Genomic DNA, 23,417 nt, shown 5'->3' on the forward strand with positions numbered 1-23,417 from the left:
ATTCGCCTCAACAGTTCCAATCCGCGAAGACACAACGCCAGTGAAGATAGTTCAAAAACACAAAGAAAAGAAAAGAAAAGGATTCAAAAAAAAAGAGGGGGGGAAAAGCAAAGAGAAATGAAATGAAATGATATAGAAAAGCGACCGTCCATGCTCCCTTCCTGTGCAAGAGAGATAGGTGAGAAGTGGGGGTGAAAGAAAAGAGAATCAAGCAAAGACATTGACCTCATCACAACTGGGTCCATTCGACAAGAGAATAACAAGAGATATCACACGAACCGAAGGCACCTTGTCGGATGAGCTTCAAGAAAAGGGTTCAACCCGCAAGCGGATGCATGAGTGAAGGGAATATGGAAACAGGCGCCAGATACCCCACATTGGTGGGGGACGAGGAAGAGAAAAGGAGGTCTGGTATTGTTGATGACGATGGTGATGGGGATTAGTATTATTAATTTTTTCTGTTTCGGTTCATGTCCAACTAGAAAGAGGGAAACTTTTGATCGATCACTGCAATGAACTACTACTTAGCCTTCGCCTTACTCTGGACCGGTACGCTCGATGAAGGAGGCACTAGGATGTGGGTATGGCCCGGGGCTTTGATGACGGTCCCCGACACTTCCTGCTCGCAAGCGTGGATGTTCTGGACCCACTCATCGGCCAAGACATCGTCGAGACTGGCACGGTCTTTGACCCGCACGGTCAGCATCCGGCCGACGATATAGCGACTTTCGCGAGGCAAGAGCCGGAGAAGACGCCAGGGTCCTTTGATGACCTCCTGGCGTTGGCCCGACTGCTGGGCCGACGGCGGCAGCGGGGGCGCCTCCTTGCTCGTCGTCCGCGTCGGCTTATTGTTGTTGCTCATCTTCTTCTGCGTTTGGTTATCCGCCGTCTCGTCCTGGGGGCTCTCTGGCGGGCGGTTCTCCTCGCTGGTGGCGGACTCTGGTTTCCGCTTGGGTGGCGCCTGGCGTCCATTCATTTGCCCAGGAGCCCAGTTGTCGTCAGGGATGCGGGAAGGCGCATTGGCTTCCCGCGCCACCGAGGGCAAGTCCGGAGCGGACTTGGGCTTGTGCCGCTTCGGGTCGATATCGGGGACCGGGGTCCCGGGGGTCGGGGTAGAGACGAAGAGGCGGTAGGAGTTGTCGCTGACCCGGGGTTGCTTCCACGGGAATCGACGCAGCGTCATACAGCAGAAGATGATGGCCAAAGACCAGACATCGGTCGGACGGGGGTCGTATTTCTTCTCATCGTACACCTCGGGAGCAAGGTACGGATCCGAGCCAACGATCCCTGCGATCAAACCTGTCAGTATGCGGCGCGATAATACAAAGAAAGGAGAGGAAAAAAAAAAAAAAAAAAAAAAAAAAAAAAAAAAAAAAAGGGCGGGAGGGGTGTACCAGAGGCGGGAACGATGTCGTTTTCGAACGGATATCGGAAGACCACGGCACTGCCAAAATCAATAAGCTTCATGATGCCATGCTCGTTGACGACCACGTTGTCGAGCTTCAAGTCGCGATGGGCGAGACCCATGCCGTGGAGGTAGGCCACGCCGCTGAGGATCTGCTTGAAGGAGCACGCCACTTCATCCTTGACCATCTTGCCTGTCATGACGATGGCGAACAGATCAAACGGCGCGTACTCCATGACCTCGTACCAGTGGCTTCCTTCCTGAATGATGTCCAAGGTCTCGATGATGTTGCCGTGATGGAGCGTCGACCCGATGCAAAATTCGGCCGTCACCTTCTTGGAGTATTCCTTCAGGGTCTCCCACGAATGGCGATCGCGGAACTGCTTCACCGCAAAGGTGACGCCGTCGCTGTTCCGCTTCAGCAGGCGGACGGACCCGCCGGCCCCGGACCCGAGCACCTTGCCGAGCTTCCCGTACTTGGAGTTGAGCCCGTGATCGTCGGCGAAGGGGACATTGTCGGGGGCCATCTGGTAGGGCGTGCTCTTCCCCGAACCGCGGCTCGATTTCTTGGGGAGCGAGGAGGGGGACTCGCCCCGCTTGTGCTTGTTGTGGCCCATCTTGAAGAAGCGCTTCAACTCCGACATGTGGCCGTGGTGCTTGCCGTCGACGTCCGGGTCCCGCTTGCTGCTGAAGAAGCCACTGCGCCGCTCTGACTTGAGATCGGTGGCACTAGACGAGCGCGGGGCGTGGGGCCGGACGAGGGAGGAGGCGTGCTGGGCGGCGCGGCGCTTGACGTCGCGGCCGTTGAAGATGAACCGCTGATCGAGCTGCGCGAGGTTCTTCGGCTGGGGGATGCGAAGGCGGCGCGCGTAGGGGTCGTTGGGCTCCCCGACGGGGGTGATGGTGCCGGGGGGCGTATATTCCGCGCGGGGCGTCTGCGGGGGGCTCTCCTCCTGAGAGCTCGCATCCGCGCCGGGCCCCAGGAAAAACTGCGCGCGGTGTTTGGCACCGTTTTGCGGGTGGGAGTTGGTCTGCGCGACGTCGTTCGGTTTGGTCAGCTGTTCGGTGGAAGAAGGTCGCGAGGTCGGGGCGCTTTGGGCCGCCGCCTTGCTCTTGGTGGACGACCCCGTGGGCGGGGAGGTTTCCGGAGTCATGACCGCGGTGTGATCGGTGGTCCCCTTGTCTGCCGTGGTAGAGGTAGACGATGTGTCGTTAGTTTTCGGTTCACGGGAATGGGTGGCCGCTGGCGTCAGAAGCGGCGAGTGCACCAGGGACGCCGCTGGGGAGGCACGGGGAGACGGCAAACCAGATCCATTCGTTTCTCGTCCCCCTCGGTCGCTAGATTCGCGGGATGCAACCTATCAGAAAAAAAAAGGGGGGAAAAGACTCGTCAGTTTTCCATTATCTCCGCCAAGCTCCGCGGGGGGAGTGTCAAGAGCTACATACTCTTGAGGAGGGGAGGGATAAGGGGTCATAAGAAAAGTTCCGCAGACGCGATTCCTGCAATTGGGTCCCCTGCAGGCTTGCGGCCAACGAACGGAGATCCTCATCCTGTTTCTGACCCATGGCAGAGGCGGTCTGCTGCTCCGAGGGCTCGATCTCCTCCGTGACGGAGGAAAAACGGACTTGACTTGGGTGCGACTTGGATTTGGTATCATCCTCGCTGGGATCGGACACCCGCGCCGGGGATATCCGAGGAGCATGTGAGCCTGTCCACCACAGAGTATCGGATTAGTCGAGCGGTTGGTTTTAAGGAATGGAGGGAGGGGTTCGATGATGCATACCAGAATCCATGCCGTCACCCTGCTTTCCAAAATCGGTCACCTCCGACATTGTACTCGGTCAAAGAACACAAGAGATGCAAGTGACGCTGAGGGACGCATGCGCGCCTCGAGGTATTTCGGCGAGAACCAGTGACGGCGAGCTCACTGGAGGAACGGAATGCGTAAGGAGTCAAATGATGTAGGCCGAATTCCGGGGAAGTGACGGAGACTGGAGACAACCAAGAACATTCGTAGGAGGCAGAGAGGGCGGATGGACGGTGGATGGTGGATCGATGACCAGATGACCTTGCACGAGGCGGGATTGCTGAGGGGCGGGAGGAAGTCGCCCCATCCAAGAACTGGATCTCTTTCTTTCTGTACCTTTCACTGTTCTGATTCTTTTTTTTTTTATAATATATTTTTTGTTCGTGTTTTCTTTTTCTTTTTGTTTTTTTTTCGGATCTCGGAATGAGGAGAGACCAAAGGAGGAGTATGGAGGAGAGGGGAAGAATGGTGGAGGTAGAAAGTCGACTGGAGGAGGAAAGAGGAGAGAACGGAGGAGGAGGGGAGGAAGAGAGAAAGTCAGAGAGAGAGAAAGCAAGTGCGGTTGGTTATCAATACGGTCCGTAAGGCTGGGCAGGCCGAAACAAGACGGCGGCAATAGCGGCCATGACCGTACTATACGATATACTGTATTATACTGATTATCCTTTATAATTATCATCGTCTAGGATATTAGGTTGATCATATTACTATCATGATAATACAAGTCTATCCTCGTTTTGAATGTCCGTTAAAACAGTCTTCATAGCTTCAATGTGGTCATCGGGTGGAATTTTAGGTCTGACGCCGGGACCAGCAAGGCCTCATGGACGAACCATTGGTTGAGAGATGCATCTGGTCATTCTTGATTATGACATTGTTCTTCGTTTCTTCTATCTGACTTGTTAAAGTTGATTCCTTACTGTACTTGGTACTTACTTGGTATGCTTCATTCTTGAAGGGAGATCAGAGGATCAACTGGGTATTCTAGTATCACAGACAGCTCTCTACAATCTTGTATAACAGACCTCTCTACCTACTCCGTATAGTCTACATCATATGAAAGACGTTGAAACTGTATTCGACTGAAAGAATCCGCCCGGAGTCCCGCGGAGATGGTAATGAACCGTATTGTTACATTCTTACGACTGCAGCGTCATCGCTGGACTTATCTCGGGGTTATCGTGCTGGGTTCTGACTCAATGCCTGGTTTGGGGGTTTTGGGTTTATTTTCGGAGATAGTTCTTGATCACTTCTGAATCACAGTTATCAGATAATATTCTTAATATCTGATCCAACTTGAGTTCATTCATAAGAATCATACGGAAGAAGGCTGTCCAGTAACCCCGCCGGGAACAGTCCAAGAACGCCTCCCGACAGCCCTCTAGATTCCTATTATGCATGCGGCTACTCAAGGGGTTTCTCTCCCTTCCATTCCTCTCCTTCTGGTATATTTCCTGATTGAGAGAATCCTCTATATAATCCATCCTCAAAGTTGACCTGTAAAAGTCCTGGTGACATCATGGATGTAGTCATTTGGTTACTGAACTTTGTTAGTCACATCTGTGCCCTATCAGTCTGATACCATCGTGATGGTCGGACTTCTTGGCAATTAGTGTTACTCTCTATAGTCTATCCCCCTCTCGTCCACTGCATCCATACCGTCCTTGGTCTTCTTGGCGTCTGGAAGAGCGGTGACACCGGGATACTCTTCCTTCCGGATTCTTTGTCTGTTCCTTTGATTTCCGTTTCTCCGGAACAGACGACCCGTTTTATCCGTGCTTACAATGCCTCGTGGTGGGTCGAGGTCCGAGCAAAGGAGACAATCCGACTGCCTGTCGCATATTCCACCGGCCATATAGGCTAGAACCCATTGGACTGAAACGGCGTTGAGTTTGCATCCTGGAGATTGGGTGACTCCCCACGGGGCAACCACATGCCGTCTGCTTATTATCCTGCCTGCTTACCATACGCGGACCATGCACCTCGCATAATTGGTCGGACCACTCATATTCCGTGCAAATGCTTTGGTATATCGCGACGCTCTCGGCTCGCATGCAATTCTAATGTACAGACATGAAAGGAAAAGAAGAGAAATGAAATGAAAAGGCCCAATCGCCAAAAACGCCAATCATCATGACCACTGCGTAGTGACCATCTACATCAGTAGCCCGGATCCCTCACGGAACAGATCCCTCACGGAGCCACCTGGATGCCCACGGACTTGGCCTGCGCGATCACACTCTTACACAATCCCTCCAGGTGCAACCCCGACAATCTGGTCTCGGACTGCTTGATCTTGGCGATCTCGTAGATATGCTTCAGGGACACCTTGCCGACGGTCTCATGGCCGGGGTTCATGGCGCCTCGGACGCGGTTCTTGCGCGGCTCGATGTTGGCGGCCTGGAAGAGGAGGTAGGCGGTGGTCGGGGTGCGCAGGTCAAAGGTAAACGAGCGATCGGGACGGACGGTGACACGGGCGGGGATGGGGACGCCGGTGTTGATGTGGGAGGTTCTGGCGTTGAATTCCTTCGTGGTATTAGCCTCCTCTTTCCTTCTCCCGTTCTTCCTTCGTTTCCTCCACACTTTAATCCCAATTGATTGCTTACCTTGCAAAAGTCCATACTCTTCACACCTTTGCTACCCAGGGCCGGACCAACCGGAGGACTGGGACTGGCCTGACCGGCTCCAACGATGAGCTTCACGATCTGATCCTTGGCCAAAGCTTTTTTCGCCATGATGAATTATAGTAAACAAGGAAGATATGAAGAAACAATATGTAATCAAGAGAAATGGTGGTTAGACGCGTGACGGATAGACGATTGACGGACGATTGATTGAAGAATTTCGAGATGACCCGATTGGGGATAGCGTAGTCCGGGCGGAGTTACTTTCCCTCCGAGGTCAGGCACTCAGGCCACCAGAAGTGCTGGACGTCATTTTGCACTGTTTGCTTCTGTCCCTGGTAACTGAACTCTTCTTCTACTTCTTCATCTTACTTCTGCTTCTATTTCTTCTTTACTTTACTTTACTTACTTAAGTTCTTGATAATAGATGGTTTTCGACTCCTCAGTCTCATCCCATTAATCCTCCATAGTCCTGTTCTGTGGATCGTGTTCACAACTCTATCCTGTCAGGCTCATCCTACTAATCATCCGATACGGTTAGCTGCGATCGGCCTAGCCAGACAGAGAACGTCGACCCCCCTCCGGTCCCCGCGGGCTATCGATTTCCCTCACCTACTTTTTTCTATCTCCCTTTCACCCTTCTGACCTCTCTCTTTCTTGACACTTCCCTCACCCTTTCCATCTCCATCTCCATATCCACCAACATGAACTGGCTGAAATCTACGTATGCTTGTCTCCTTGCCTTTGGACCCCTCTCCATAGCTGCTCCCGTCTGGAGGCATACGTGCTGATCCGCTATACCGCTTTAGTCTCGCCAGTGTCGCAGGCACTCAGGAACCCATCTATGGCCCCGACGCCATCCGATCCGTCGCCCAGCAGGCCCAATCCCAGGAGGTCCCCTACACGGAACTCTCCAAGGATGACCTCCGGTGGCGCGCCCACCAGTATACCAATGTGGAGACCAAGACCTTCTATGTCATGGCCGACAACGGCACCCTGGTCATGATCCAGATCATCTACAGCAACATTGTGTGAGTATTATTGCTCCCCCCCCACTCCGAAGTACGCACGCTGAACAGTGACTCGCAGAGGAATCCATACCACCGCCCATGTCAACGCCAAGATCTTCAACCTGGCCGGAGATGCCCCCCACAACTGGCACTCCGATCCCCTGTCCAACTTCATGTTCGACGAGAGCATGCTCTCGTTTGGCGCGGACAACCTGTCCCTGACCCTGAACGAGGAGGGAACGAAATACACCTTCAAGTCCGCCGTCAACGACGACAGCCTGATCAACCTCACCTTTACCCGCACCACCCCCGGTTTCGTCATCGGCAAGGACGGCACCTCCTACTTCGGTACCGACCCCGCGAACCCCTGGGGCTCCATGAGCCATGCCTTCTGGCCCCGTTGCGCCGTCGAAGGCACCATCTCCACCAAGGAGAAGACCTACGACCTCACCGGCAAGGGCATGTTCATCCACGCTCTCCAGGGCATGAAGCCCCACCACGCCGGTAAGTCTTCGCACTAGATATTCGAGTCACAAACAGCAAACAAGCTAATGACAATAGCCGCCCGGTGGAACTTTGTCAACTTCCAGGGCCCCACGCACACGGCCGTCATGATGGAATACACCACCCCTCCCTCGTACGGATCCACCGTGGTGAACGTCGGCGGCATCGTCAAAGACGGCGAGATCGTCTACGCCGGCACGACGAACCTGGCCAGCCACACCGCATCCGAGAAGGACCAGGAGAGCGAGTGGCCGGCGCCGACCTCGGCCAAGTGGTCGTGGGAAGGGCGATCCAAGGAGCCCAAGGACGTCAGCGCCGAGATTCAAGGTCCTCTCGGCAACCGCCTGGACCGCGTAGACGTCATGGCCGAAGTGCCCGGATTTATCAAGAGCATCGCCGGCAGCGTTGCCGGCACGCGACCTTATATCTTCCAGGTATGCCAACACTGGTACCCCACATAGCGGAACCACGCTAATCAACAACGCAGTACTCCCCGCAAGACAAACTCAGCCTCAAGCTGAAGATCGGTGATGAAGAAATCACCGAAGAGGGCACCGTCTTCACCGAAGCGACCTTCATCTCGTGAAATCCTGAATTTCCCCTCGTACATAGACCCTGTCCCGACCCTATTGGAAGAGTGATGTCTCCGGCGTTTTTGAGTGTTTGATATGATATAATTCACCGGCTTGCAAATTTGAACCTGAAACCATAATCAATCACTGGCTTTATATGCACTATTAAATAATATGAATGACTTGCTTTCAACCACCTTTTCAATTTGAGTTACTGTTTTGGGTAGGGGGTGCCTGGTGACAGGCTGATACACTTGTTGTTTCTGCTTCTCCTTTACCACTGTTATTTGGATTGTTCATAATTCACTGGGATTGATTCTCACTTGTTACAAATGAAGACAGACAGAATTGTCTTCCATTCCCTACCTCCCTGTCTCCAAATCAAACATCCCCATCTTCCTTTCTTATTGCATTAAGCACCATCAACCATTCCAAAATCATCATACCTATCTACACCAAAACATCCCACGCAACCAATCCCCCCCAAACCCCATCCCAACAATGGATCCCCGTCTCATCAAAAAGGGCCAGGCGAAGTTCGTCCCCCGCCGCTCTCAACGGTAAGTTCCCCCCAAGATACGCAGGACAATCCAAGTCTGAACCAAACCACCTACCTACCTACCTACCTACCTACCTACCTATCACCTCCACAAAACTACACAACAAGATCTAACATGATATGATATGACATCCATAGCCCCGGCTTCCGCAAACGCTTCCGCGACAACATCCAGGGAATCAGTGAGTACCTACTTCCTTTACCATCTGCTAACGACACCCATCATCTAAACAAGACCATGTAATCAACCCACTGACTCGTTCTTCTAGCCAAGCCTGCTATCCGGTACCCTTTCCGCCAATACCAGTGCTTGCCAACCAGCACTCTCAAAACTGACATAACTAATCATAACACTATAGTCGTCTCGCCCGCCGAGGTGGTGTCGTCCGCATTAAGGCAGATGTGTATAATGAGATCCGCGTGGCCGTCAAGATCCGGTTGACAGAGGTGATTAACCCGGATTTTATATTCTATTCTGTCCTATTCTATTATACATCTTTCCCATCTATCTATTATACTATCCTATCACAGCACAGTGTCAATGGATCATGTATTCAATGAATTGAAATGATACTAATAACTACCCACAGATCATGCGCCACATCGTGCTCCTCCTCGAGTCGGTGCAGACGGAGAGGTATGAGCGCAAGGTTGGTAGCCCAAACGAGAACCTAATTCTTCCAGCTGGAATGAATAGAAGGAACATGTTTGTGCTAACTGGCTATCTCTCATGGAATGAACTATAGGTCATCACGACCCGTGACGTAAGTCTGTCCTCTGTCCTATGTCAATCGGATGCAGTGCGTTTAGAGGGAGAGGGAGAGAGAATATAAAGCTGATAATATCTCGATTACTAGGTTGTATTTGCGCTCAGCAGGGTGAGATTATATCTTTCCTTACTGAGGTGGGGGAGAGGGAATTGCTTTGTAGTGCTAACGTCTGGTCTGTTTAGATGGGGAGTACGTTGTATGGTTTTTGAGGTCGGGGGATGGATGGATGGATGGATGGATGGATGGGTTGGTGGTTTCGTTCTGCCGGTTGTGTTCTTTGTTTCTTTTCTTTTATTGTTTTGTGTTTGTTTTTCAGTTCTGGTTGAAGGGCGGCCATACCATGTGCCGCATAGTTGAAGATACTTCGTTGATACCCACTCTTTTCCCCCTTCTGATTGAGCAGAGATTGTTGCTAGATTGATATTCACGAGTTTGAGAAGGGTTGTTTCAATCGTACAGCATCAAAGACAGGATAAAGAAATACTTGCTAGTAAGCTAGTCAAATACATAGAAAAATCTTATGAAACAGGTATGTAGGTAGGTGGGTAGACAAATACAAGAACAAAAGGGCTCGCCCGCGGGCTTCACATATATGCAGTAGCACAATCATATGCAGACAAGAACAAACAAAAAGAAAGAATGATAAAGCTTAAGATATACACAATAAAATCAACCATCAACCATCAACTGCTCCCCCTCATCCAACAACGTCGTAAGCTTCGCCAAATCCTCAATCATCTTCTTCGCATGTCCCACCAGCAACATCTTCTCCGCATTGGCCGGCAACCCAAGATAAGTAGGCGGTTCTCTCTCTGGCAGACGATTCACCCACTCCCCGAAAGCCTGGATGCTCGTTTCGCTCGGCAGAACCAGACACTCGTCTTTCTCGACGCCCGACACAAGCTTGTACTCGTCTTCGAAGGCCGCCGGGGTAAGGAAGCTGTTGACGAGGTCCTCGAGCTGCTGGAAGTCGCCCGCGTCGTCGACCTTGCCGCCGTACATTTCGCGCACCAGCGTGCGGATCATGTCCCAGGGGAGCTTTTGAGGGGCGACGTTCGAGCGGCCTTGCGCTACGGTGTTGACCCAGTAGTCGATTATGTTGGCGGAGCATTCGTACTGTTTTGTTTTGTTAGTTTGGGTTCACTCAATGAGTGGGTAGAGGGGGTTTGGTGGGACTTACGTCGCTGTCGTTGAACTCCCAGAAACCCTTCCAGCCAAGGGTGGGCGCGTAACGGAGTCGTTCTTGCACCACGGCGTGCAGGAAGCAGAGCAGCAAGTAGACGCGCGCTTTTTCAACCGGGGTCTTGCTCGCGCGGGTTGTCAGTGAAGACAGCGAGTCCTTCATGTTGGCGCGCACACCGGCAGGCTGCTCGTACATGAGTACGCGCGAAGCGCGCAGGAAGTTGACGGGAATCTTAGGGCTGGACTCCATGGAGAGGAACAGTCTGAAGGCCTTGTGGGGCTTGATCGACTCGAGGCGTTTCTCGAGACTCTGCACCCAGGAGGGCGCCAGATGCACGTTCTTGACAAGCACCCAGTTTCCTGCCGCCGCGGCGTTGCTGATCGCTTTGTCGGCACTCTCGAGTCCTTCGCTGGAACCCATGGCGATGTTGGCGCACGTGGCTTCCTCGCGCTCCACCAGGGCGTCGACCTTGTAACTGGCGTCGAAGCCGGGGCTGGAGCTGAGAGAGATCGGCGTGGTCGAGGTGACTTGCTTGACGATGTCCTTGAGGTCCGTACTGCCTTCGAACAGCTCGCGGCCGAACACGGCTTCGATGAAGCGCTCAGCAGTTGGCACGAACCTGTCCATTCTGCATAGCTTGATAAGCAACAACGACCGGAGGAGCTGGTTGACGCGGTCGGTGCTCTCAGGCCAGACAACAGGGACCAAGTTCTCGGCGAGTTCTTCGCCCAGGAATTGATCCCACTGATCTGAAGACACCTCCTGGAAGTGCGACTTGAAGAGCGACATGTTCGATACCATGTTCATGACTTGGTCCCGCTGTTCGGGGGTGCTCGATAGATCCGACCCCTCAACCGACCCATCTAGAATGGTATCGATGATAGTCTTGTCAATGCTGTACGGAGTGGCTTGGGCGAGCAGCATGGCCAAGGTAATCCGGTCCTTCTGCACCAAGCTTAGGGAGGTGCGGTGATACGTGGTGACAAACAGATCCTTGAGAATGACATCCACTCGTTCAGCATGGTGCATATCGGGGCGAAGACGCGGGTTGCCGTGGAGAACGGAGTGGAAAATGTCGACAAAGTATTGCAGTGAGAATTGGTAGAAGTGGTTGACATGGTGGAGTTGCTCCAACACTGCAAACACAGCACTGCAAGACTTGGCGATGACATTGTAGGTGAGCATGACATTTTCGACCTCCGTCATGACACCTTCGGTTTCCACCATCTTCCGCGAGATTTCGGCAGCTTCCTTCTTGAGGGTTTCGAGAGTCTCGATAACGTTGTCGTCGTCGAGGATGTTACCCCGGGACTCGTTGAGCGCCTGCAACAGTCGCTTCTCAAGCTGGCGCAGATGGACCTTGAATTCTCCCTGGATCTTGACAAGGTCGGTGCGACGCCTGTCGACATCAGGTCGCTCGAATTTGAGGACTTCATTGAGCGATTGAGTCTGCAAGCTGCTTTGCGTGACAGTAAAGTTGACGAACGTGGTTCGACTGCACACGTCTGGTGCGAAGGTTGCAGACGGATCCCTAGTCGACAGGAACAACTTGAACGAGGGAGAAAAGTCGATCTCCTGCTTTCCAAGCTGAATGAGAACACGTCCTCCCGTCTTCTGGTACTCTTTGTTGAGAACATGGTTGAGGATGGGATCCAAATGTTCGGCGTCCTGGATGAGAATGGGGTTTCCGAAACGAAGAGCGCTTTCCAACTGCTTAACAAAGGAGTCGTCCAGGAAGCTGGTGACGGTGAGCTTTCTTTCCGTGCTCTCCTTCTGCAAGAACTCGGTTACACGACCAGAGGGATCGATGATCAAAGGGTACCTGTTGTACCGCTTGAGAACAATGGCGTTTTCCGTGCAGAGGTCGTCCACGGGCAGTGAGTGGCTCTGCCATGTCAGACGCTCGTCGGCGTTGGACAAATACTCCGTGATAGGATTGTGTGGCTTGAAGCTAATACCGGATTGCATAAGTTGATGGGCCCAGTCGTCAATCATGGACTTTCGGAACTGCTGGTCATAATAACCGGCATAGGCGAGGAATGCAGCCGCGATAATCACATCGCCGACAAGCGTGCCAATCTGCGTCTCAAACGACCTGCTCCCCTCCTCCCATCGCGTACGTTCGGAAGCCAAGCTGTCAAGCAGTCGTACACTTCGGTTGACCTTGAACTCCACATTCTCCATCTCGTTCTTGATGGCCTGGGTTTCGCTGATGAGTGCTGCATATTCGCCCTTGTACGTGGCGATACTGGCCTCGAGATCTTGGATAGTATTCTCGATTGCTTGAGCCTCGGCCTTTGTCTGCAAAGCCCGCTCTTCGAGTTGACCAACCTCCTCACGCAAAGGTCCAACACGGTCCAGGATCTCTGAGTAATTGACCTGGGCTTCCACCCACTGAACCAGGGGACCGCAGGCCTTACTAGCTCGGTGGACTCTCTCATAGGTGAAGTCCTCCTTGGAGAGGAACTCCCTCTGCATTTTGACTCGGTGACTGCTCGTCATTTGTCTCTCGTTGTCATAATTGACAATGCTGGCGATGAAATCATCCCTTCGAATCAAGCCTTGGATCGTCTTCCAGCTGTCCACCTTATGTCCAAGCAAAGTGCAGACGGCTTCGAGGGCAAGTCGAACGCTGGCGGGGGGATTACCCATGGAACGAACTTCAGTAAGGTGCTGACGCTTGATGTTGCTCACGCTCTTCTGGGCTTCCAAGACAGCTGGCTCGGCCCTGGCCAGGTCGTGAAGGACAACCTCCTTTCGGCTAGCGACCTCTTTCTCTTGCCTCTCCAAGGCCACTTGTACCTCAAGAGAGACCGCCTTGCGCTGTTCGGCCTCTTGCTGGTCAGCGACCATGCGCTGCAGCTTTTCGTTTGCTTCGGTGTCCTTCTTCTCCAGCTGCGTCTTCTTCTGGGCAAGACTAGCGCGCAAGTCACTGACTTTGTCGACCGTGTCGTGAAGCTTCTCTAGACCGACGTTCAAATGTCTCTGCTGCTCCTCAAGGTCTTCTCGCTTTTCGTTGAAAAGCCTGACATATTGAGCAACGAAGTCCAAGTAGTGGCGAGGTGTGAGGTAAGTCGTTCGGCCTTGTTGCTTTTGCAAACGCTGGTTGAACCTTTGCAGCGAGTAATGTATGTACACCATAGAGTTCACAACCGTGTCGCGGTGAGATGCAGGGAGGCTCAGCTCACGGTACGCAACGGGAATACTGTCGGGAGCAATAAAGTTCGCCTTGTCCAGGTCAACGGACTGCGTAAGCTCGGAGCCAACCTGGAAAAGTGCCTGGTCTGACCAATCGCCCATCCAGTTGAGAACGCATCTGTTGAACAACGCAGGACTGGTGGCGGCCTTCGAGGACAGCCCTTCCTCAGGAGGGTTCATGGTGAAGACAACGTGAAGATTCTTGACAATTTGCTGCGTGAACCATTTGTAAAGCTCCTCCTGGGTATCGAGAAGAAGGTTTTGCCGCGACGCCCCCTCCTTGCAGGCGGTCATCAGCGAAGCGAATTCATCCCCTTCGAAAAGACCGGGAACTTCGGCGTTCGCCAGCAAAGTATTCATTCGCTCCAGGAAACCCGAGTCAAGGACGTTCGATTCGTCCATGATAAAGCAAATCTTTTCACCCTTGCAGCCTGCTCGGCGCAGAACGGTTCTCAGGTCATCGTCAAAGTCTTCCGAAGAGTAGTTTCCATGAACCTTGATCTGGAAAACCTGCAAACCGTTCATCCAAGCCACGAAACGAGACAGCGTCGTCTTGCCACTTCCGCTGACTCCGATGAGAATAAGATGACCCTGAGGTTGACGGAAGACTCGATCAATGCGCAGAGCATGCTCCAAGACGTCATTGAACAGGACGAGAGGCACATCAACCTCTTCTTCGCAGAAAGTCCGAAGACGCGCCTTGACATACTCCCGTAGCTCCTCTTGTTCAACTGGAACGTAGTTCTTATGCAGCCAGTTCGAGAACAGGATCGGGCCCTTCAGGGCTTGTTCTTCATCAATGCTGGGGAAGTTATCAAGTGCGATGCGCCGCACGGCTTCCTCAGTCCATTTCCTCTCATCTTCGGCGACCAGACGATCCTGGAAAAGACGTAGAGCTTCATGGGCCCAAATCCGAACCAGGCCCTCAACAGAGAGAGTTTCGAGGGGTTTGATGGCCTCGTAGATACCACGGATCCAGCGAGTAAGCTCACGAGGAGAGTAGACGTAGTGAGGTTGAATCTTAGCTGTGAACCTCGCCTGAGACTCCAGGTAGAGTTGCACCATGGCCTTTGTAAGCGCCTCCGAGTATCCGCGCAGCAAGGGAAGGATCTTGAGAACTGCAGAGTTAAAGGTCCCGTAAATCTGCGTGAGCGAGATCTCTCCGGGATAGTCGACCATGATCAGAGGCGAATGGCGCAAGAATCTTTCGGCCATTGCTGTACGGCCAGCATCGGTGGGAGGATTACAAGCACCAACGAATTGAATGCGGTCCAAAGTAACCCAAGTCTTGTCGGACGTTCTCCAGAAACCGTTCTGCTCAACAAGTTGGCGCAAGAACGAGATTGCACGCTGTGTTCCGTACTGGTCGGGGGCAGGAAGGTTAATTTCGTCGCAGAAAATAACCAACCAGCGACCAATCTGGCTCGGAGACATTATAACACCGTTCAGAGTCTTCTTATACTCGCAGTACTGCTCGAAAGTCTTGATCAAAAGATCAGGGGTCGTGGCGCTGGAAAAGTTGAGACCAACAACTTCCATGTTGGGAAGTTTCCGGAGAGCAGCGAAGAGAGTCATTGTTTTACCAGAACCAGGGGGACCGCACAGTAGCAAGGGCTTGTGTTCCGCGAGCCATGAGTAAAGGACATCCTCATGACGAATAGTATCAACAGTCGGGATGACAACATCTGTTTGCGTGACCGAGTGAGTGTTGATTTCCACGGAGGGTACTTGTGCCTGCCAGCTTGTCCAGTCCGACTTGGGCAACTTGACGTCGAAATCGATAAGAGAGGACTGGCCGTCGGGCGGCAGGTCAGTCGTCGTGAGAGCGGAAACAAACTCGCCAAATGATTTACGATCTCCCAGCGGGCAGTCGCCGGTGAAGGACCAAACAACTGCAAGCAAGAGCTTCTTCGAAACGTAAGCTTCGGTCTGGTCATAATCCAGCGGGAAGTCAAGATGTTGGATGTTATATTCGAGGATATCTCTGCAGGCCTTGTTCAAGAGGCTGAACAGGGTATTGAGGCCGCGGGTTTCCGTGAACTCCATGATATGGTTGTACTTCTTGGCTTCGCGGAGTGACTTGAGGATAAGCTCATCGGTTTGCAGAAGCCGCTTCATGATATCGGAGATGGTATCTTGAGCATCCTGGGTCTTCACGGCCGCCTGGCCTGCAGGTGCGCTATCATCATCCAAATCTTCGAAAGTTCTCGTCCTGAGGGAATCGACATAGTTGGAGATCATCATGGGCGGAGTGACAGTGTCTTCGTTGAACCAAACCATACCGCAACGACTCACTGTCGCCAGCGTCGCGTATTTGAGGCTTTCAACTTCGAACATGATGCGAACATTCGGAGGCAGGTTCAGGCGCTCTCCGTTAGGAAGGGTCAGAAGCTTGTTATCATCAAGGACACTGTTCAAGTTCTCAACCCATTCTGGATCGACATCGCCATCGAAAACAATCCAATGTCTCTTGGAGTCTTCGCCACGAAGGTTGTCAACGATCTTTCTCAAAATCCCCGTGAACAGACCATCCGTCCACTCTCTGGTAGTGCTGTCCAGACTACCATAGAGAGCTTCCTTAGACATAACCTTGGAATCGATGATGTGAGAAACGCCTTCGATGTTCTCGACTCGTTGCAGAGCCTGCAAGAGGATTTTCCATGCCGACGATTTACCAGATCCTGACTTGCCCACATTCATCACACCATGGTGGATGCATTGGATCTGGTACAGTTGTAAAGCCTTGGTGGTCCACATCTCACTGTCAATGTAATGTTGTTCCCGAGCAATATCACGAATAGCCTTGGTGAGCTCCTCGTAGTTGGCAGCGACGTATTCAACACCAGAGAACACTTGTTCTTGGATCTCGAGCATTCTGTCGACATCCTCGCGGACAAGTTTAGGGGCGATGGTTTCTCGAAGACTTTGCACAATGATCTGCGGTTCAACGACATCATCAGGGCCCAAGTCACCATTGGCGTTGGCGATTCTGGTCCGCTTGAGGCCTCCTGAGCTGACAAGCACACTCTTTAGAGCACGAAGACCAAAGTCGTAGTGAGCCTGTTTTGAGAGCTGAGAGGCACAGTGGTCGAAGAAAGGTACGGTCTGGGTCGACAAGTGCTTGGCTTGCTTGAAACCTTGGGAGAACAACATCACTTCGGCAATGAGTTCCTTGTCGGGCTTTGACATGGCAACGCTTCTGAAGAGCTTCTTCAAGTTGTCTGGGAGGTTAGAACGTCCCGCGTAGCCAGGGTTCATGGTAATGAAAATGCCAGTGTTCAAGTTGACATTGAACTTTCTTCCAACAAGCTCAATTTGTGCATTGCCGTCGAGTTCGCTGTTCCGTAGCCCAATCTGGATGTTCTGGATCTGCTGAGAGACTGCTGACAAGATTCTTTCCTCGAGACGATTGAATTCATCAAAGCAGCCCCAGGCGCCTACTTGGCAGATACCCAGGAAGATTCGGCCCATGGCTTGGAAGTCGAATGTGTCGTCACAGCAGAAAACGAGAGTGAAGCGTCCGAGCTGCAAACCCAAAGCCTTCACTGACTCCGTCTTACCAGTACCAGCTGGGCCATAAGGAGAACCACCCAGTCGCTGGCACAAGGCTTGAGTAAGGGTCAAGAAACAACGATCGGTAAGAGGGGTGCGAACGAGGCGTTCAGGAACACCGAGATACTCGAATCCATAGTGCAGCTTCGCGTTGGCCATATGCACGTATAGCCTTTGGAGGAAATCGCCGTCGGGCTGGTAAACGTATCGCATCTGGAGCAGCCACAGATAGTGCGTTGGGGTAGTGGCGTTGGTTTCGATGAGCTTGGAGATGGTATCACGCTGGTGCACGAACTCTGTGATCATGTGCTCGCACTTCTTTCTGTTGATGGCATCCAGATCGCCGAGGACGGTAGCAGCGAGCAACTCAAGCACTCGCACTTGGGAAGCGTAAAGGTCCTTGAGGTTAGCACCGCCCTCTTCCAAAGACTTCTGGACAGCATTTGTCCAGACAGCTTGACTAGAGAGGACAACAATCTGCGCTGGATAATTGGCAAGGAAATCATTGAAAGCAGTGTGATCGACTTCGGGGGCCATATACAACGGCTCAAACTGCTCAATGGCCTCGGCAAGAAGCTCCGCTAGTGTCAACTTCATGTTGTTCTCAATCGCACTAAGCCAATCATTGATCCTCGGTGTCTTGACGAGGTTAATTTCCTTCTTCAGTCGCACCTCTTCGCCCTCCTTGGAGGTGAAGCCGACAATGTTGTTATCGTCATCCATGATAACTCCCGAAAGACCAGCGAACATCTTCTTGAAGTGTTTGGACACGCGGAAGATATCGTTGCTATTACCGATGATCTCGAGAAGGTCTTCGTCACCAACGAAATAGAAGCGAGGGAACGACATACGCTCGCGCTCCAGATATTCACCGAGTGCCTTTTGGATCTTGTTAAGCAACTCGGCCAATCTCTCCAAAGACTTCTGGACTCCGTTGATGGCTAGAATATCAAGCACGAAGGGAGATTTGTAGACCTTCTTCATCACAGCGAAGAACTCCGAATTGATGTTTTGGAAACGGCTGGATTCAAGAGGCAGAAGGTGTTTGATATCGACGTTGCCGGTGAAGACACCCTCGAGATAGACCCATTGTCTTTGAACGTCAATCCAGACATCGAAGAGGACATGGACCCGGTTCAGTTTGTCCTCCCAAGACGAGGCCTCTTCCTCAAATTCCTTGTAGTAAGGAGAGTGCCTCATTGCCTGCAGAGAGTTCAGGTTCTCGCTACATTTCGCAAACAAGTCGTCGAATCCACGAATCAAGCGGCACTTGTTCTGATAGTTGACAAGGTCGAGCGAGTAATTTTGCCAGGTCTCACGGACCGACTTCAAGAACTCTTCCAGTGCCATTTCACCCTGGGCCTGAGCGATGATTTCGCGAATCACGGTCTCGCTCGTCGCAAGTTGCAGGTCCCAGACATCACCAAGGGTATGCGAGACGAGAGAGAACCTCTTCCCAGGCTTGAGCCGTTTGTAGATTTTCTGCCAATGTCGTTCTCGCACGGCCTCGGATTTCATGTCAGATAGGAGGGGGTTAACCTTCAATAGCTGTCGAAGCACACTTTGGATATGCTCGAATGCAGCATATTGACGCATCCGACTGGGCATCTCCTTGGTCATTTTGATGAGGCCATCGATCGACTGGCGCAACTTCCTTGGCTGGAGGGTGGTCCAGAGGGACTCTCTAAGATCATTGAGGCTCCCCCAGATTGTGGCCAGAGCCGCCCAAACGGACATGAAATCCTGCACTTCTTCAAGGATTGCTGGCAACGAAGACTGGCCACTTGCTGGGAGATCCAGAGCCTCTTTCGCTTTCGAAACCATCTCAAACTCCCCTTGCAGGGTTTCGAGACGAGTCTGGAATGAGCCTAGGGTACGAGAAGCCTCTTCTGGAGGAATGGAGCCGGACACAGGCTTCTCCTCGTCCCACCGACTAATGAGTTCAGCAATCTTGTCGTTGATGACTCTGTCTTCGGCGGCAATCTTAGCGCGCAGACCCTCCGTCTGGTCTTGGACGATCTTGCCTTTACGGGCAAGCAGTTCATTAAGGGCTGCCCATTCGCCATCGACATTTTCAACATGCAACCAGTCGCTGGGGAACTGGTAACGCTGCCGGGCAAGGGTGGCTTGGCCTTGGCGGAAGAGATCGACTTCAGGCTCCCAGACCTTGGCCTTCCGCTTGCACTGCTGAACAATGGTGATGAAAGAGACAGCATGTGCTGTGGAAGCAGCTTCCAACGTCTGGCCCTCCAAGTCCCGTCGAGCGGAGGCGATGTCGGAGTGAACTTCCCTCATCCGGCCTCCGAGTTTCGATCCGAATTTGAGGAGGATCTCATGCTGCCACTGGTCGTATTTGGCATTGACTCGGGTCTGGACTTGTTCGTAGTCGATTTTGATATTGCCGAACGACCGGCTAACTTCCGTAGTATCGAAGGTGGCCCGGCTCTTCCGGATCTCCTGGAGAAGTTGGAGCCATTGAGATAGATCATCGCCCAGGATATCGTAAACTTGCTCAGACTGCAGATCCCAGAGAGACTGGAACTGCAACCACTTGTCAACGTATTCAGACACCTCTTTCAGTCTATCCTCAATCGCATTGTATACTTGGTTGAGCTCGTTGGTGCAATGTTGCGGGAGGGTCGCAAAACAGGACTCGGATAAGTCAAGTTGCTGCACATTGATGGAGATGGAATAACGGGACGACTTGATCCTCTCGAGGTTACAGATAACGCCAAGCCAGTTGTCGAACTGCGAGAACCAGCTTGCACGAGCAAATTGCAAGGGGGGATCGAGATGCAAGACCTGATTCCGCATAGAAATCTCATGCACCAGCTCAGAGAACTCGACCTTGTAGGCAGGAGCTTCGACTTCGCCAGTCACGGGATTTTGGCTTGCACTCTGCAATTGTAGTGGCTGCGGTCCGTCTTTGCTCTCCAGGAATGTATTAATCCACTCGCGGATTGCGCGGTGCAGGCGCTCACTGAGAATAGTCTCGATTCTCTGGTTCAAGTCTGTAACCCAATAGCCGAGGTTGACGTAGTTCTCCAGGTTCAGTTTGTCAACGGCGACTTGAATGGAGTCCAAGCGTTGCTTGAACGCGGATGACTCAAAGGGACATGTCTTCAGGTCAAGGATGTCTTTCTGGATGCTGTCGTTGATGGAGGTCAGAACAGCCGTCTTGGACTGAAGAACGGATGCTGAGCCTGCGAATTCGCGGACGAACTGGACGTGCTTGCTCTCACCCCTACTAGGGATAGCAGAGTCAATAGCGCCATTTGCCAGTCCGGGCTGCTTGACATGAAGCTCATACGAGTGGACGAACGACTCCCATCGCAGAGGGACACCCTTCACGATCATGCCCTGCGCATCATTGACATAACCATTCATTAGAATCTCAGCGTCTTCCAATGATTCGATTATGCGATTAGTCTGCAGCAGCGTCCGGAGACTCTCCATCAAACTGATGGCGTAGGGGTACACGCGCTTCGCTTCTTTGGAGATACTGTTCACGGCGTGGGGAACCTGGAAATTGAGCCAGATCAGGTTCCTGACCTCCTTGAACAATGCGATGATCTGGGCATCGAAGTTGACTGTAAGGTCCAGAGTATTCCCCGAAGCCCGGTTTCGCGTGATGTTAAACAGGCGGCCCGAGATGGTAATGTGCCGCCGTTGCACGTCGTACAGCCATGATTCGAAGACTGGTCGAGTGTCCAGCTTCTTGCGGAACAGATTGCTTTCAGTCTGCAGCTTCTGGCCTTCTGAATGCAAGTGCCAGTCCTCGCCCAGCACGTCCTCCACTTTACCCATGTAACCGTTCAGCTGCCGCTCAATCTGGCGAGCCCAGATGATTGCACCCGACACAGGAGGAAGGTCTCGCAACTGGGACATGGCATGCGCCTCGGAGTGGCCATACTGCTGCTTAAAACGCTCATGCAGAGATAAGATATCCTGCTTCACGTTCTCAATCAGTTGAGTTTGGTATTCTCCAATGGCACCCCGAATCTTCGGGCGCACGAGAAGCGCGTTGAACTTGGAGAAAACTCGGAACATCTCGTTTGCGTTCTTCGCAGTCGCGAGACGATCGCGCAGACGAGCGATAATCGAGTTCTCTACCCGAGATGTGCGCTCATTGTATGCAATCTCTTCTTGGATCCAAAGCTGGGTGCCTTCGGGGGTCACATCCAGTACATCCACATTCTTCAGAGCAGCATAGGCCTCGGCAACCTCTTCGACCGCGTCCACATCGCCAATCTCCTCGACAATCACAGCGCCATCGGAGGTAGTTCCAGCACCTGCATCTCCGGTAGACGTGCTCTTCGGGCCAAGAACATTGACGATCGTTCTTTGCAGCTGTTCGTGATTGACTCGGAAAGTGTTGATGTATTTCAGCCTCTCCTGGGTCTTTTCGTGGCGGGCCGCGATCTTGATGGGAATGAACTTCTCGTTGCGTCGTCTCGTAGATTCGCGGGCAACGTTGGTAAATTCCTTCAAGTTCTCGTCCCAGGTCCGCCAGATTGCGCCGGCGGTCTTCATCAAGGAGCGAAATTCACGGTAATCCAGGTGCAAAATCGTCCGACCATGAAGCAAGGAATGGATCTGGGAGTCCAGGTCGCCGGAGATAGCTTCAACAAGTGCGAGGGCGCGCTTGATGGGGTAGGGGCATATCTTCAGCTTCTTGTTGAGGTGCACAAAGATCAGATTCAGAGACTCCTGGACTTTCTGCAAAGACGTAGCCGACAGTAGTTCGTCGAGGGGGAAATCCCGCATGAGCTGGTTGTACTTCTGGACCAAGTCAGTTGCCTCGCGCAAGCCCGTGTCAGCAACGAAACTCAAAGTAGCTTGATAACGCTTCGCATGCTTGAGAATATCCATCGTCAATTGTACACCATCACCACGTAGTTGATTCTCGATCCCTTCCAGCGCGGTTTCCATCGACAGCCAAAAGTTGATTTCCTGGGCCGCCGACCCGCTGTCGGCGTCCCGAGACATCTTGGTGATCGTCTGGATAGACCTGATCCAGGCGTTGACAGTGTTCTGGATGCTGTTGATGAACGCACTGTTTTCGAGAATCGTGTGGTCGATGAGCTCCACCGAAGGCCGGACCGATCGCCTTTCCGCCTCGGCCAAAGCAGCCTGGACGACTTCATGGAGCGGCAGGTTGAGAGCCGGGATTTCAACATTCTGTTGCAAGTGGAGAAGTCCGAGTTCAAGTTCCGCGAATTTCTTCTTGGTCCCCGGAACACCGGTCTTAACCTCTGTGTCCGTCCTAGGCTTCAACCCGCCACCGATCACTTCCTGGTTGCGTGTGTAGGCCTCGAAGTAGGGACTCAAACCGTGGTGTACCAGCAGGTGCAGAATCTCATACGGCGACAGAGACGTCCCTTGCTGGGCCTGAGCATTACTGAGAGATGCCAAACCTGGAAGGTTCATCACTTGGATTTGCGACGATATCGGAAGCGCGGGGTCGATCGGGGCGGGACGTTTGATGAAGGCCACTGAGGCCACGGTCGTCGAAGCGGACGAAATCTGGGCGGAGAGACTGTAGATATACTGAGGCGACGATGCTGCGAGATGTTAACCATGCTGCGCTTTCCCACTGAATGCGATGGTCTGAAATCGCGTACCTTCACCATCATCTGCCCCGTTGGTCTCCTCGGAAGCCACGAAATCCTTCTGTACATAAAGAGCCACCTGTGACTCCAAAGCGAATCGCGTACATCGCTGCTCGGTCTCGCTGCGCTTGTTATCAGACAGCAGACTCCCAGGGCTTTCCAGCTCAGTTCTCAGAGCCCCCAAAGTCACCTGGAGAACGTCCACCAGATACTGAATCACCGCGCTCGAATCCACAGAAGACACCTGGGTTGGTGCCGAAACACCGTTCGGAACCCCGGCGGCGACCTCCATGGTTCTTGGCCGTTATTATGAGCGACACGCAGTCACCATCGATAGGTGTGGGTTGGGTTGTTCAAAAAGGTCACGTAGGATAATCGTGAGTATTATGTTGATTGCGGGCAGATCGCGACGTCGGCTCGGGAGCGGGTTGGAAAACAAGACGACACGACTGCGATAACGACGACGGTAGAAGGCTAGAGTTGTGACGAAAAGAGAAGAAGAGTCGGGGAAAGGAGGGTTATCAAACGGCAATCATAGTATGTTGGCGGTTTCTAACCTGATACGCTGATCAGTGGTCTCTAATCTGCGGTTGATTCACGCGGTCGGCCGACGTGTTTCG

At 52.6% G+C, this 23,417-nt stretch overlaps 5 protein-coding genes across 5 annotated transcripts; 2 read left to right on the top strand and 3 right to left on the bottom strand.

Moving 5' to 3' along the window:
* Positions 1-520: 520 nt before the first annotated feature.
* Positions 521-3,238, bottom strand: P168DRAFT_297531 (putative protein kinase; the record flags this gene model as incomplete). Its single annotated transcript, XM_024838184.1, has 4 exons — positions 521-1,287; positions 1,395-2,763; positions 2,852-3,114; positions 3,190-3,238. 4 exons carry the CDS (start codon positions 3,236-3,238, stop codon positions 521-523), a joined length of 2,448 nt encoding a protein of 815 aa, XP_024692213.1.
* Positions 3,239-5,200: 1,962 nt separating this feature from the next.
* On the bottom strand, positions 5,201-5,960 carry P168DRAFT_290789 (mitochondrial 54S ribosomal protein uL11m). The gene is made up of 2 exons (XM_024837291.1): positions 5,820-5,960; positions 5,201-5,739 (listed from the first exon to the last, which is right to left on the bottom strand). Exons 1-2 carry the CDS (start codon positions 5,946-5,948, stop codon positions 5,407-5,409), a joined length of 462 nt encoding a protein of 153 aa, XP_024692214.1. The 5' UTR covers positions 5,949-5,960; the 3' UTR covers positions 5,201-5,406.
* A 581-nt stretch (positions 5,961-6,541) lies between these two features.
* P168DRAFT_297533 (survival factor 1 family protein) lies at positions 6,542-7,937 on the top strand (the record flags this gene model as incomplete). Its single annotated transcript, XM_024838185.1, has 5 exons — positions 6,542-6,561; positions 6,647-6,868; positions 6,927-7,351; positions 7,409-7,785; positions 7,839-7,937. The coding sequence occupies 5 exons, from the start codon at positions 6,542-6,544 to the stop codon at positions 7,935-7,937; spliced, it is 1,143 nt and encodes a 380-aa protein (XP_024692215.1).
* Positions 7,938-8,424: 487 nt separating this feature from the next.
* On the top strand, positions 8,425-9,461 carry P168DRAFT_319088 (histone H4; the record flags this gene model as incomplete). The annotated part of the gene is made up of 8 exons (XM_024840247.1): positions 8,425-8,483; positions 8,621-8,664; positions 8,752-8,767; positions 8,842-8,929; positions 9,073-9,132; positions 9,229-9,246; positions 9,340-9,360; positions 9,435-9,461. 8 exons carry the CDS (start codon positions 8,425-8,427, stop codon positions 9,459-9,461), a joined length of 333 nt encoding a protein of 110 aa, XP_024692216.1.
* Positions 9,462-9,728: 267 nt separating this feature from the next.
* On the bottom strand, positions 9,729-23,251 carry P168DRAFT_270007 (dynein heavy chain). The gene is made up of 3 exons (XM_024835178.1): positions 22,810-23,251; positions 10,433-22,749; positions 9,729-10,368 (listed from the first exon to the last, which is right to left on the bottom strand). Exons 1-3 carry the CDS (start codon positions 23,087-23,089, stop codon positions 9,922-9,924), a joined length of 13,044 nt encoding a protein of 4,347 aa, XP_024692217.1. The 5' UTR covers positions 23,090-23,251; the 3' UTR covers positions 9,729-9,921.
* Positions 23,252-23,417: the final 166 nt, after the last annotated feature.

Source organism: Aspergillus campestris, assembly GCF_002847485.1.
Source record: "Aspergillus campestris IBT 28561 chromosome Unknown P168scaffold_7, whole genome shotgun sequence".
NCBI classification, from domain to species: Eukaryota; Fungi; Ascomycota; class Eurotiomycetes; order Eurotiales; family Aspergillaceae; genus Aspergillus; species Aspergillus campestris.

Excerpts from the sequence above, each read along its gene's own strand:
- P168DRAFT_270007 (XM_024835178.1), bottom strand. The coding sequence starts at position 23,089 with ATGGAGGTCGCCGCCGGGGTTCCGAACGGTGTTTCGGCACCAACCCAG. Across the intron at positions 22,750-22,809 it reads CGGGGCAGATGATGGTGAAG|CATCGTCGCCTCAGTATATC; the intron begins GTACGCGATTTC and ends AACATCTCGCAG. Across the intron at positions 10,369-10,432 it reads GGGAGTTCAACGACAGCGAC|TACGAATGCTCCGCCAACAT; the intron begins GTAAGTCCCACC and ends AAAACAAAACAG.
- P168DRAFT_290789 (XM_024837291.1), bottom strand. The coding sequence starts at position 5,948 with ATGGCGAAAAAAGCTTTGGCCAAGGATCAGATCGTGAAGCTCATCGTT. Across the intron at positions 5,740-5,819 it reads AGAGTATGGACTTTTGCAAG|GAATTCAACGCCAGAACCTC; the intron begins GTAAGCAATCAA and ends AATACCACGAAG.